This window comes from Paroedura picta, chromosome 3 (assembly GCF_049243985.1).
Source record: "Paroedura picta isolate Pp20150507F chromosome 3, Ppicta_v3.0, whole genome shotgun sequence".
Lineage (NCBI taxonomy): Eukaryota > Metazoa > Chordata > Lepidosauria > Squamata > Gekkonidae > Paroedura > Paroedura picta.
Window position 1 is genome coordinate 134410971 of NC_135371.1, and position 14077 is coordinate 134425047.

The 14077-nt window shown below is 40.5% G+C and overlaps 1 protein-coding gene across 11 annotated transcripts in view; it reads right to left on the reverse strand.

Annotated features, from left to right (window-relative positions):
* MBTD1 (mbt domain containing 1) overlaps positions 1-14077 on the reverse strand; it is a 94034-nt gene that overhangs the window by 72848 nt on the left and 7109 nt on the right. For 9 of the 11 annotated variants that reach the window (XM_077327992.1, XM_077327989.1, XM_077327998.1 and 6 more), the window contains 2 exons: positions 10295-10496; positions 4001-4140 (listed from right to left, as the gene is read on the reverse strand). In XM_077327992.1, the coding sequence (XP_077184107.1) occupies positions 4001-4140; positions 10295-10496 (342 nt within the window). The remainder of the gene's footprint in view (positions 1-4000; positions 4141-10294; positions 10497-14077) is intronic. The other 2 variants (XM_077327990.1, XM_077327999.1) reach the window with 1 other exon arrangement.

A 14077-nucleotide genomic window follows, 5' to 3' on the forward strand; every position in this document is an offset into this window, starting at 1 on the left:
CAATCACCTTTCCTAGGAATGGCAAATGTGAAACTGGGCAGTAGTTGGCTGGGTCAGTTGGATACAGCATGTTTTTGTTTGGTTTTTTTAAACAGCCTGACCATTCTTTAGTCTCTCCAGGAAAGTCTCTGAAGTTAGGAACAAATTAAACACCTGGAGAGGAACCCAGACCACCAGCCTTCACCAGGCATGAGGGACACAGGTCAAGAAGGCATGTGGTAGGCCGCATATCTGCCAGGGTTCTGTCCACATCAGCTAGGGACAGAGGATTGAAGCAGCCCAAGATAAGCCCTTGAGATGGGCAAGGGGCTTCCAGTACCCTAACTAGATCAAAATTAGTAGATGCCACGGTGGGACAACAAGATTTTCCTCCACAAAAAAGCTCACAAAAGCCTCATAGCTTAATTGTTTAATTTCAGACAGTCCTGCAACTAAGGATGCCATCTATTGAATTGTTTTTAAAAAAATGTGCTGAGCATAAGCTAGTGGAGGCAATAGAGGCTGCAAAGTATTCCTTCTTTGTGGCCTTTACTGCCATCTCATAAGCATTTTATAAGATGTTCTTGAAGCTGCATCATGAATTTTCCACCAAACTCCCTCCAGCCATCTCAGCTCTCATTTCCATTTGCACAGCTCTGAGGGATACCAGGGTGTGGGAACAGAGAGAACATCAGTGAGCTATTTAGGTGCATTATTTGCAAGAGGGGGAAATGTGTTACTGAAGCTTTGATGGGCCAGTAGAGAGAACGAAAAATTAAGCAAATCTTCCCCATTAGCCCCTCTCTTGACTTTGAGACTCAAGTTACTTTACTAGATTCCCAATGGTTTATTGTCAGGCTGGTCCTTAATCAACTGGGTAAATAAATCCAGGACTTTATTCTCAATGAAAATATCAACCAAGCATGACAAGATCAAATACAGTGGCTGGTTACTTAATGCAGCTTCAGCAGGAAGAAAATGAGTGGGAGGCTGGATTACCATATAACATATGAACATCATCTTATTCATTGGGAGCCATAAGCGAAGAAACTATCTTTGTTAAGTGAACGTATCTTGTATTTGATATTAGGGACAGACTGGGAATTCTATAAATATACTGCCTACCCCACATTTAATAGATTTTCTAACTGAACTTAAGGAGCATCTCAACCCTAGTTTTGCCAACCTCCTGACTGTCAGTTCTTGATTACAACACCTATAATGATGTCTCTCATATAGAGTGGCTCAGGACTTCATGGCTGCTAGGACAGTCAAGAGCACCTGTTCCAAGGTACTTTCTGCCTATGTTCAACCAAACAATCTTTCAACTGGTATTTCGCTTTGAACATGAGGATGCTGATCTTTGGATGGGGAGATTTTATTGTTTCCCTCATTATGAACAAATCAAGTAATGGGGCTTATTAACTTTTGCAGGTGGAGGGAGACTGATCAAAAATGGTCTTTTCCCAAAACTTGCCCTTATGAGCATCCAGACTGTTCTTTGGAAACTCCTGGAAAAATGTTTTATCAAGGCTCTGAGAGAATTCTACAACTGGGAGTAGCCCCAAGCCACTAAAATAGTTGTTCCAGATGTCCATTCTCTTGATGTGCTCCTTAATTTTCTGGAATCTTGCTAGAGATGAAGCTGCTGATTAGCCTTCTTCAGAGTTTTCTGCCACCTGCACACTAGCAAACAGTTTCCAACTCATTTGAAGGCCTGCTACATGGTGGATCTGTCAGCCAAGAACTTTTACTTTTCTGCTAACAGAAGCCCAAGAAATTAAAGTAGATTGCTGTTACCAGTTTGTAAAACATTTTGCGGACTAAAAAAACTCGTTAAGTTCCGCTTCAACTCGGACACTGACAGACTGTTAAGTTCTATACTCAAAATGAGATGCAGTTGTTTCACCAAAAGACACAGGAAAGGTAACCTGAAGACGGTAAAGTCACAATTTGTCCTAGATGGTGGATGATGTCAAGTGGTAATAAATTGATTGGATAGAAAATGGTAAATCCATCTCTTAGGGAGAGTTATCAGCCAGTTGTCTTGAAGGAGTCCATTCCAACCAAGCTAGGTAATTTTAAGCCTTCATTTAACTTTCATTGTTAGGCAAGGTTTTTGTCAAAGCAGCTGCTGGATAATTCCAAATGCTTTAAAATGAAGACAATAACCTAGATTTATTTCAAACTGGTTTTGGACTGGGATCAAGGATAGAAACTATTTTGATAGATGACTTGAACCCAGAGAAAGACAGGAGTGTATGGCTCTTTTGAATCTCATGAAGCTCTCTGAGGCTTTGAATACACCAACCATGGAATTTTTCTGGACCACATATCACAATGGTAGTAAGAGGCACTGGTGCTATTCCTTACTGGAAAAATACTTCCATCAAGTGTTTCTAGGAAACTACCATTCTTCCCTGTGGAGTGCCTAGGGAATCCATTCTGTATACATAAAACAACGAGGAAAAGTCACCCAGAGTAATGGATTGCAGCATGAAATATGCAGGTTATATTTAACTCATCTAGTCCAAGCTAGGTGATGATATTTCAGAATTTGTTGAGTGAATTCAGTGATATGTGGATTCAGTGATGTTCTGGACAAGGGTAAGCTAACTCAACCCAAATGAGACTGTGAACCTTTTCAAAACCAAATTGAACTCTGTGAAAATTCAGATTATAGCTTGAGGGTACCTCTGCAACTCCACCTTGCTTCATGAATACTCAAACTGTAATGGATATGTTCTTCACATATATGCAACACTCATGCTAAAACAATTACACTGACTAACTGCATATTTACATGTCCATTTAAAGATGTTAGTTTTGAACTATGAAGCCCTATACCTCCTGGGATCCAGACCTCTCCTCCCCGTGAATGAATGTATCAGGAATTATGATGAAGCCCAGCTTCAAGTTGCACCTTAGATTGAAGCCACATTGATCTGCATTAGCAGCACAGGTTTCTGCCTTGACACTCTGGAATTATGAGTCAACCGGGAAGGCAGGCTATAAAAATAAAGTAGCAGTAGTAGTTGTTGTTGTTATATTCCACAATCAGTGACTGCCTCTATCATGGCATTTTGGAAATAGGTAAAAATTATTCTACTTTGTTCCACTTTTTGAAACTAACCTTACTATGTATTTTTGGGCATTTATTTTATTCAAATATGTTCTATCTGGCTATTTTGCAAACAACATTGTAAAGTAAAAATACAACTTATGTGGAAGTGAACTTCACTGAATTTAACAGATTTTTTTCTGAGTTAGGCATAGGAGTGGGCTGCATAACGATTTTTATCGTCATATTTGATACTAGAGGCATACTGAGCTACAATTTTCTGAGCAATAATGTAGCTATATTCTCACGCTACAGAGAAGATGGAGTCTAAGTGAGCCATGGCTATCTATAAGAGATCTTGGGATTCATATACATGAAAAAAGATTAACTCAGCATATAGAGGAATTACAGAAAAATCATAGGATTGCACATAAAAGGCCCCCCAAAAATAATCAAGAAATGAAGAAAAGTTAAAGTTCTGAGGATTTTTAGTTCAATTCCCTAGCAGGCTATTGTCATAACCAAATGCTGGATTGAATGACCCGTTGGTCCAATTTTGGTCCAGCCAGCTTGGTGCAGTGGGTAAGAGCAGCGGCCTCTAATTTGGAGAGCCAGGTTTGATTCCCTGCTCCTCCACATGCAGCCACCTGGATGACCTTGGGAGTAGTCACAGTCCTGTTAAAACTGTTCTCACAGAAAAGTTCTTTTAGAAGTTCTCTCTGCCCCACCTACCACACAGGTTGCCTTCTGTGAAGAAAGGAAAGAAAAACTGTAAGCTATTTGAGACTCCTTCAGATAATGAAAAGTGGGGTATGAAAACCAACTCCTCTTCTTCAGTCTAATTATTCTTACCTTCTTAAAATGCTGTTACATTTAATTTAAAAATATCTTATTTTTAAAAAATGCATTACTCTTATCAATCTATGTAATGTAATAAAGAGAATAAAATTGTGACTGTACCGTTACCTGAAGTCTGGCCAGAATGCTGGCCTTCTTAGAGTTCGATGAGTAGCTTCTTGAGCAGGAAACACTGCAAAAACGCTTGGTTTTAGAATAAAAGGCATCTCTGACACCAACCATCCCACACATCTCACAGGTAGCTAATGGGAAAGAGAAACAATATGCTAGAATCACACATAAAGACATTACATTCATTATCAAGCACCTACTCTAGTTAGGATTTGACTACAGACTTCACACAAAAGGTAGTCCCATTTACAACTTTCTCAAATCCAAATAAAATCATGTGTGTCTACACACACACACACACACACGGAGAACTGACTTGAGCATTCGTAATAGAAAATCTTTGTTCTAGGTGCAATCCTTTCTTGGTCTTCTTCCTTATTTAATTTTATAAGGGATATATAAGGGATACACCCAATTGAATGCAGAATTCCAGAGAAAAGCTAGAAGAGATAAGAATGCCTTCTTAAATGAACAGTGCAAACAAATAGAAGAAAACAATAGAATGGGGAGGACCAGAGATCTTTTCAAGAAAATTGGAGATATGAAGAGAACGTTTCATGCAAAGATGGGTATGATAAGGGGCCAAAATGGTAGGGACCTCACAGAAGCAGAAGAGATTAAACAAAGGTGGCAAAATTATACAGAAGAGCTATACAAGAGCGAGCTTAACATCCCTGATGACCACAATGGGGTAGTTACTGACCTGGAGCCCGGCATCCTGGAATGTGAAGTCAAATGGGCCTTAGGAAGTCTGAGCAACAATAAAGCTAGTGGTGGTGACAACATTCCAGTTGAACTATTCAAAATCTTAAAGGACAATGCAGTAAAAGTGCTACACTCAATATGCCAGCAAATTTGGAAAACTCAACAATGGCCACAGGATTGGAAAAGGTCAGTTTACATTCCAATCCCAAAGAAGGGCAATGCCAAAGAATGTTCAAACTACCGCACCATTGCACTAATTTCTCATGCTAGCAAAGTTATGCTCAAAATCCTACAAGCTAGGTTCCAGCAATATGTGGACCGAGAACTTCCAGAAGTACAGGCAGGATTTCGAAGAGGCAGAGGAACTAGAGATCAAATTGCCAACATACGCTGGATCATGGAGAAAGCTAGGGAGTACCAGAAGAACGTCTACTTCTGCTTCATTGACTATGCTAAAGCCTTTGATTGTGTGGAGCACAACAAATTGTGGCAAGTTCTTAAAGAGATGGGAATACCAGAGCATCTTATTTGTCTCTTGAGAAATTTATATGCAGGTCAGGAAGCAACAGTGAGAACTGAACATGGAATCACTAACTGGTTCAAAATTGAGAAAGGAGTTCGGCAAGGCTGTATACTGTCGCCTTGCCTATTTAACTTGTATGCAGAGCACATCATGAGAAATGCGAGATTAGAGGAGTCACAAATTGGGATCAAGATTGCAGGGAGAAATATCAACAACCTCAGATATGCAGATGATACCACTCTAATGGCAGAAAGTGAAGAGGAACTAAAGAGCCTGTTGATGCGGGTGAAAGAGGAGAGTGCAAAAGTTGGTTTGAAACTCAACATCAAGAAAACAAAGATCATGGCATCCGGCCCTCTCAATTCATGGCAAATAGATGGGGAAGAAATGGAGATAGTGACAGATTTTATTTTCCTGGGCTCCAAAATCACTGCAGATGGGGACTGCAGCAAAGAAATTAAAAGACGCTTGCTCCTGGGGAGGAAAGCTATGGCAAATCTAGACAGCATCCTAAAAAGCAGAGACATCACCCTGCCAACAAAAGCGCGTTAAGTCAAGGCTATGGTCTTCCCAGTTGCAAAGTATGGCTGCGAAAGTTGGACCATAAGGAAGGCCGAGCGTCAAAGAATTGAGGCTTTTGAACTCTGGTGCTGGAGAAGACTCTTGCGAGTCCCTTGGACTGCAAGGCGAACAAATCAGTCAGTCCTAGAGGAGATCAGCCCTGACTGCTCTTTAGAAGGCCAGATCCTGAAGATGAAACTCAAATACTTTGGCCACCTCATGAGAAGGAAGGACTCCCTGGAGAAGAGCCTAATGCTGGGAGCGATCGAGGGCAAAAGAAGAAGGGGACGACAGAGAATGAGGTGGCTGGATGGAGTCACTGAAGCAGTAGGTGCTAACTTAAATGGACTCCGGGGAATGGTAGAGGACAGGAAGGCCTGGAGGATCATTGTCCATGGGGTCGTGATGGGTCGGACACGACTTTGCACATAACAACAACAAGGGATATTTGATAAAGGAATTGATATACCAGTGAGCTAGCGTGACGTAGAGGTTTGTAGAGATGTCAAACTCATTTGTTCTGAAGGACAGCTCTGACATAAATGTCACTATGTTGGGTTGGGCCACGTGTGCCATAAAATGTAATGCCAAGTACCAGAAAAATAAACTTTATGAAACTGACAATATTATTTTTACTCAAAATACAAACAAAAGCAATTGAGTCACAGGAGTAAAAGCAACTGATTTACTGGGGAATCCACAAAAGCCCCAATAAAAGTATTTAATCATATGCAGGACTTGATTTTTCCTAGAGATTTTATGAAATGGGGGTATCTTACATTTCCATATACATTAGTTACTTTTTGTATATATAGCACTTTTATGATATGTGTTCTCTATCTTGCAAGCAAATAAGGTGGTTTTGTAGCACCCCTTCCCTATAACCCCAGCCTCAGCAGCAGTGCATGGCTTCAATCCATCTGTTGCTTTTTGGTTCCTCTCTTCCCCATCCTACCTCTGAGGATCAAGGAGGAACACCAGACTTCCTCCCCCACCACCACAAGCAACCTTATTAGATGGTCCAAGCTGAGCAACTGGCCCAGAGTGAACCAGATGACAGGTTTCTGGATCAGGAAGGAGGTTGCCTGAATTTGGATCTCCCAAATCCCAGATACACCAGTTCTTATCCCTCCTGTATTTCTGGCAGAGGGGCTGAGGGGAAGACCAGGCAGAGAGGCTGTTTGTGATACCTCCAAGGGGCATATTTGTCCTTCCACACCTCCTTTTCTTTCATGGGCTAAAAGCAGGTGGGGAGTTAAGGCAAGTTGCCCTCCCCCACCCTCCCTGACACTCATTTTGCCTCTTGGTTCTGTGACTTTTTAGATGTGCAGCAGTAACAGTGGTGTTCCTTTTCCCCTTTGTTCTTTCATTCCTTCCCAGGCCTGGCATGCAACAAGACAGTCCATTTGCTTCCCAATCCACGTGTCAGTCCTCTCTCCCCTGCCAGCCCTGCCCCTTCATTAACAATCCAACATTCTGCATGCCTGCTCTCGCCAACTCTCCTCCCAGCCAACATTTGGTGCTGTCATGGCAGTCCTGGCTGCTCTGCTCCTCCCTTCCACACTCACTGAACTGTAGTTGGAGGAGATGGGAGGGGAAAACCATCACATCTTTTTCTCCACTGTTGTTGCCAACCCCCATGCTATTTTCCCTCAGCTTTACAGTCCTGCCCCCTAGCAATTTCTTTTAGTTCTTGACAGTTTGGACCACACATACCTCACCAAGTGCTCTCCACCCTGCAGCAGCAGTTGCTTGCAGACTGCATAAAAGTCCTGGAGGGGCTAGCTCCAGCCCCCTGGCTGTGTGTTTGATACTCCTGGGCTAGATTGTCAAACTATTATTATTATTATTTAATTTTTAGACTACAGGCTGGGACAATCTGGTTCAAACCCCCACTTCACCATTTTTGGCTGGCCTCTTGTCCAGTCTCTGCTAGACACCTCTTGGCCATTTGTCTGAGCCAGAAGTGCCTTCCTATGCCTTAAAATTGGAAATAGAGGTGGTTGCTTTATATTAATCTCTTCTCCAGGCAGCACGTCACAGTCTAGAGCGGAGCCCACTTCTCCCTAGCAATTGTCAGCTTTTCTGTTAAGCCTGTCATCTACACCCCTCTCTGGCAGTTGCGAAATCCCAAGCCAGGTCCTTGGCCAATCCCTGGCATACGTGAACCAATCTCTTTCATAAACACTCTCAATTACCTTCCCCTTCCCATCCTACCTTCCTCCATCTCTGGTTTCTTCTCAAAGTCAGGGCAGAGGTCCAATGCAAATGGACTACTGGGCCCTGGAGTTTGCCTGGACTAGCAGTGGATATACCCTCCAGCTGTTCCAGGTAGCCCCCTCACCCACAGTTGGATTGTCAGCCACTGGTGTCCTCCCCAAGGCAGTTAGCCTCACCTTGTTTATGGCTGAGCCTGTCCCCACCATCTTAAGTTTGGCTGCTGACTCTCCCATTGACCACTCCCCTGGTTTCCCAGCCTCCACTCCACTAAGGATGCTTAGAGGGAGGTGGCAAACTAAGAACCTAGCTGCGCAGCCACTCAACTTGCCTCCATTTTTGGCTGGGCTGTCAGAAACCTCCACATCAAGCAGGAAGGTTTCCCAGTCTTCAGCACCCATAGCATCTGCCACCAGCCTGGCATCTTCAAGCAGGCCCAGTCCAATTGCTTTCTTGGTGACAACTATTCCTGGTGTGGTGGGCTGGCTGGTATTCAGTGCACCTCCATTGTCTCTAGCACCAGGGACTCTAGCAGAGGTGTATCTAGCCACAGTACAAGTGGTGATGGGGTTGGTGGGAGATAGTTTTGGCAGCACAAGCAGATGGGAGTGAGCTTTATTCTGTTTCTATCTCAGGACACCATGAAAACTTCGTAGGTGACCTTACATCAGCCACACACTTTCTGCCTAATCTCCCTCAGGGGACTTTTGTGAGTTTAATAGTAACCTGCTTTGGAACTCGACTGGGAATAAAGGCAGTGTATAAATGAAGTAGATTTTTAAAATGCCAATTGCAAAAAAGCCTTTGTACAAGGTCACATACATATCTAGGTCCTCAAAATAGCCTTAATTCTCTGGACATAATATGAACATACTCAACTTAATGATGCACATTATGCTAGCTCTGTGCTAACAGTGTGAAATCATGTACCTACCAAAAATAGTGTAAGAGCTGGAGATGATTTTCACATTGTTCTTTATTATGCTGTTAGTTCATGGGACTTAAGTAGTTCAATGGTAACAGTTTGCAGTTTAGTCAATAGGTTTATCTGTTACATTCCGGCCCTGCTCCTACTTAATACACCTCATGTAAAAAAATGGGAATTTTCTCCCATGACATGTAGGCAGTGAGTGCAGTCTTGAAATGCCTAAGATGAATGTGACTTGTTTAAGCTGTAATGCAATTCAATCAGTATACTAAATTTTACTCTAGAATGTCTTTAAAAGCCGACAACAGTTCTAACAAATAGCATTCAGTTATAAAATAGTCTCTTAAACTACTCTTTTTAAAAAAGACAACCAAGCTTCAACTGTATAGCAGTTTAAGTTTTATTACTTTTTCCACTCAAATTGGGATCTTACTAGTATATCAGTTTTGGATATTTCTCTGTGTGGACATGCACATGTGTGTGATAAAGATTGTGTACTGAGACTGTAGAAGATTATAGCAGAAGTGGTGGACTGTTTAGCTTAGGAGATGTAAGTATGATTTCATCACAGAACTTCTGTGTTCTATAAGTCCTCCAATCTATTTTTCTAAAAGTAACTTTAAAGCAACAAAATAGATTCAAGTGAGTAGCTGTGTTGGTCTGAAGCAGCAGAACAAATTTAGAGTCCAGTGGCATCTTTAAGACCAACAACTTTGAATAAAACTTGGAATAAAGGTGCCACTGTAATCTAAATCTGTTTTAAAGCAACAAAATTCCCTTAGAATTATCCTAAAGTTGAATTTGGTATTAGAGTTCACTGTGTAAAAACAAGTACATTAAAAGCACAGATTCCTACTGTTTTGTGCATACACTTATGGCTAACATGAACACTACTAAATACTGAATTAAACCATTGATACATCAAGATCAGTACTATGCCATTCTCTGAGTAGAGACTAGCAGTGACTTTCTCCTGGGATTCAAGATGAGGTCCCTCACATCACCTACTATCTGATCCTTTTTAACTGGACATGCTGGGGACTGAACTTGGGACTTTCTGCATGACCAGCAAAATTAAAAACTCACTAAAACCATTTTATTTGTAATTTAATAGCAACAATTTAATAGCAATTTAATAGCAACATTTGTAATTTAATAGCAACAAGAGATCTTCCAGCAGAGAATACAGAGACAGGTGCACCAACTTTTAGCCTTTGACACAAACATCTAACATACCTGTAGGATAAAAGAACTCAGAAGTATTCCGAGACAGTTCAGTTCAGACAACTGACGACAGTGTGTCATTCCAGTGAACTTTCAGCTGAAAAATCTGTTAAGTTTTTGTGCTCACCCATGCCAGACTTGCCATCGGGGTATGTGTAGACCTGTCCATTGTTCTTGATAATTGGGAGACTGGAGGGTAAAGGAGCAATTTCCTCTTCACTCTCATCAGAGCTGGAACTACTACTGGTATCCTCACTGCAGCTATCATAACCATCAAACATCCCGAATGAGTCACGTCTCTTCCTTTCTGACCGTGAAGAATGTTCAGTCTAAAACATAAGAGAATTTTAAAATATTAAAGTCTTTGAAGATATGAGAATATTTCAGCATTTGAAGTTTTAAATGTTCATGAAGTATACATTATGCAGTATGATTCTACATACACAAATAAATGAGGGACCCATAAAACACTTCGATAATCAGAAGTGATATATATTTTTCCCCAAAGTTCAAGTTTTTCACTTGCTGATATTCCCAAAAATATCTAAAAATATTTAAACAGTATTTATCCACTCTGGATAACTAGGAGGTAACAAAAATTATCTGGTTCAGATTTCTGAATGGGGGGGGGGGAGGAGAGAGAGTAAAAATAGAGCTATCACGGGAAATAAAGTTAGTTCCATCATCAATCCGCACTGAAGTTCATTCAGAACGCCAAGAATCTTTCCAGTTACCAGCAAGAACAGAACCAGAGAAGTTATACCCAGGTATGTAACCTCCTTTACAGTCTCTACAGTGTTTTTTGCTATTCACTGAATTTAGGAAGTTCCCTCATGTGCTTCCCTTCACATATTTTGAATGTTTGAAGTAGACTAGTCTTCTCCAGAAGTAATCTGCCATAGAAACAATTCCATGGCTACTGACAAACAGAAACATGCAAGCATCACAATAGTTTAGAACTATATGTGTATGCTTTCATTATGCATTGGGACAACAATTGAGTATGGACTTTTACAAAGATATTTGAAAACGTTCTATAGAAACTTAAGTATAGATCTGCCACATTAATCTCTATTTATACCTTTTTTCTATTTATTTTAAAAACTGTTCAGTTGCTAGATTCTGAGTTTTGTTTGGCTTTTTAAAGAAAGAAATTTCTTTTTAAAGACAAAAGAGGCATTGACCTTCATTTTACAGTTAGCGTAAATGGTGGACAACTGAAACAAACAAGGACACAATCCTGAGTCCCTATCACACTGTAAACTTTTACTTCCTTTCTCTGATCCCCAACCTTGTTAAGATTCTATTTCAATTTGTTAAACATTATCAACTCTCAAAAGCATTCTCTTAACTATTTGAAGGGATCACTGTTCCTCCTGAAACTGTTGCAGTAGAAAAATATTTTGATCATCATCTCCATATTAAAGCCACGAACTACAACATGTAAGACAATTTCCACTCAAGCCACATACAAATCCTGACTCCTATAGAACCCCACGTGATAGTTGCAGTGGGGTACAGCAGATATACCACCTTCTGATACCAGTTAAATAAGATAAGATGCCTCCCACACTCTGGGACGCAACATACAGGGAACTGATGGTCTACCATCTCAAATGATGTTCTGTATTTAAAAAGATTCAAATGGGTAGCTGTGTTGGTCTGAAGTAGCACAATAAAATCAGAGTCCAGTAGCACCCTTAAGACCAACAAAGATTTATTCAAGGCGTGAGCTGACGAAGAGTGCTTGGACTCGAAAGCTCATGCCTTGAATAAATCTTTGTTGGTCTTAAAGGTGCTATTGGACTCTGATTTTATTTTTAAAAGAAGATGACCCGCTACTATTCTTCTTAGCTCATGCTTTTCCCACCAGAGAATTATCTTTAGTAGTTGGGTGGTCAACATGAGACAAGGAGAGTGAAACAATTTCCCTGGCCAAGGGGAAAATTAGACAAATGAGTTTTAAGAGAGATTCCTCACAAGATAACCAAGTACATGTTTTAAATGCTTTTTTCCACATGTGTTCCAGAACCAGGACTAATTTGTGTATCTGGACAACCACGGTCACAATATTAACTTACACTCATGGGTACAGAAGTCCTATAATTACTACACACATTATAGTTCTGTGTTACAGATTCAAATAACATTCCTACAACTTATGTGTGATAATCATACATAAGGATGTTATTTTAGATGTACTGAAAAAATTCTACCAATTTTTTCCATTAAATAAATGTATAAGTTGGGAGAAACTTAAGTGCAAACTAGAGAATCCTATTTATGTATTTTTGAGATTTCTAAAACACCCCTCTCCAGAAATGGTTTTGGGGCAGTGTACATCAGTAAATAAAATGCAAATAATAAACCTGAATAAAATACTAACACTCAAGCTAAAACCAATTTCCTTTATGTCTTCTTTAAGACTAAATATAAAAATACTTATATCCTGCCCTTCCTCATGGCTCAAAACAACTGACAAATCATAATAAAAACATCATAATTTATTGTCAACTAAATTAAACTCTAAATAACTCCTCTCCATCCTGAAACAGACACCTTTAAACTCCATTTAAAAAACTGGAAAACAAAATTACCCTGAAGTGCCCCCTAAAGAGTTCTCAGCATGGTACTCCTTCAAAAAAAAAAACACATCAGGGAGCTCGTTCTACAGAGGCAGCTACACTGGAGAAGGCAAGAGGATCTGGCTGGTGCCAGGTAAGCTATCTGCAGCGAGGACAAGTCCGGTGATAGTAGCCTGAGGACCATGGTTGGCACACATTATTTTTTATTTATTTAAATCATCATGTATTAGCTGCTTTTCTACCATACAGGAACTCAAGAGCACTTATAAAATAACATAAACATCTCTAGTTAAAATCAATAATTTAAAACTGTCAGCAGAGAAAAGAACTAATTAAATGCCATCATGAATAGAATTGTCTTCAGTTGCCTCCTAAAGATCAAGAGAGAGCGGGGTCAGGTGCACCTCCCTGGAAAGGCTATTTCATAACTGTGGACCTGCCACTGAAAAGCCCCTCTCCTGTATACTTATCAGACAGGCTACTTTAGTTGATAGGCCCATCAAGTCTCTGTGATCTTAATTCCAGACTGAAATGGATATAGCAAATCAGTCTATTTCCATGCGGATACATGGAAGAAAACAGTCCTTCCGATATGCGAGTCCTAGCTTGTGAAGGGCTTTAAAAGTTACAGCCAACACTTTGAATTGGATTTTGAAACAAACTATAAGACAGACAAGATATATGCCTGTAAGTCTGCTCCACCATAACTACTACATTCTGAACCAACGAAAGCTTCCAAGTAGCTCAACACAGAGCATTTTACAATACTCCCAACTGGAAGGTTACAAGAGCATGGATCACCATGGCAGATATATAAGAATGGTGAGAGTTAGCTATCAGATGAAGATGACAAAAAGCACTAATTTGCATTTTCAACAGCAGTGACTGGGCCATGAGCACCCCAAAATTCTTAACCTCCTCTGCAAATACCAACCCCACTCCATCCACTAGAAATTAATCTAATCCTTTAATCAGTCTTTCTGACCAGCATCAGTTCTGCTTTCAGTTTGTTCTGCCTTAATCACACTTCCTCAGCTTCAATGCAGTGCTCAGAGCCAGGAGAAATACATCTGGAGGCTTGGGTAATGAAATGTAGAGGTGGTGTCATCTGGATATTGATGGCACATGACCCCAAAGATCAGCTAATTTCACTTAATGGTCTCATAAATGTTGAAGAGCACAGGTCAAATAATAAAACCCTATGGCATCCACAGGACAAATCCACAAACTATTATGACATAAAGGTTTGTGTGAACCACAGAGCATTTTGTTAAATGCGGTTACATTGCCAAAAGTGCTATTCTGAGCAGAGTTACATCCTTCTA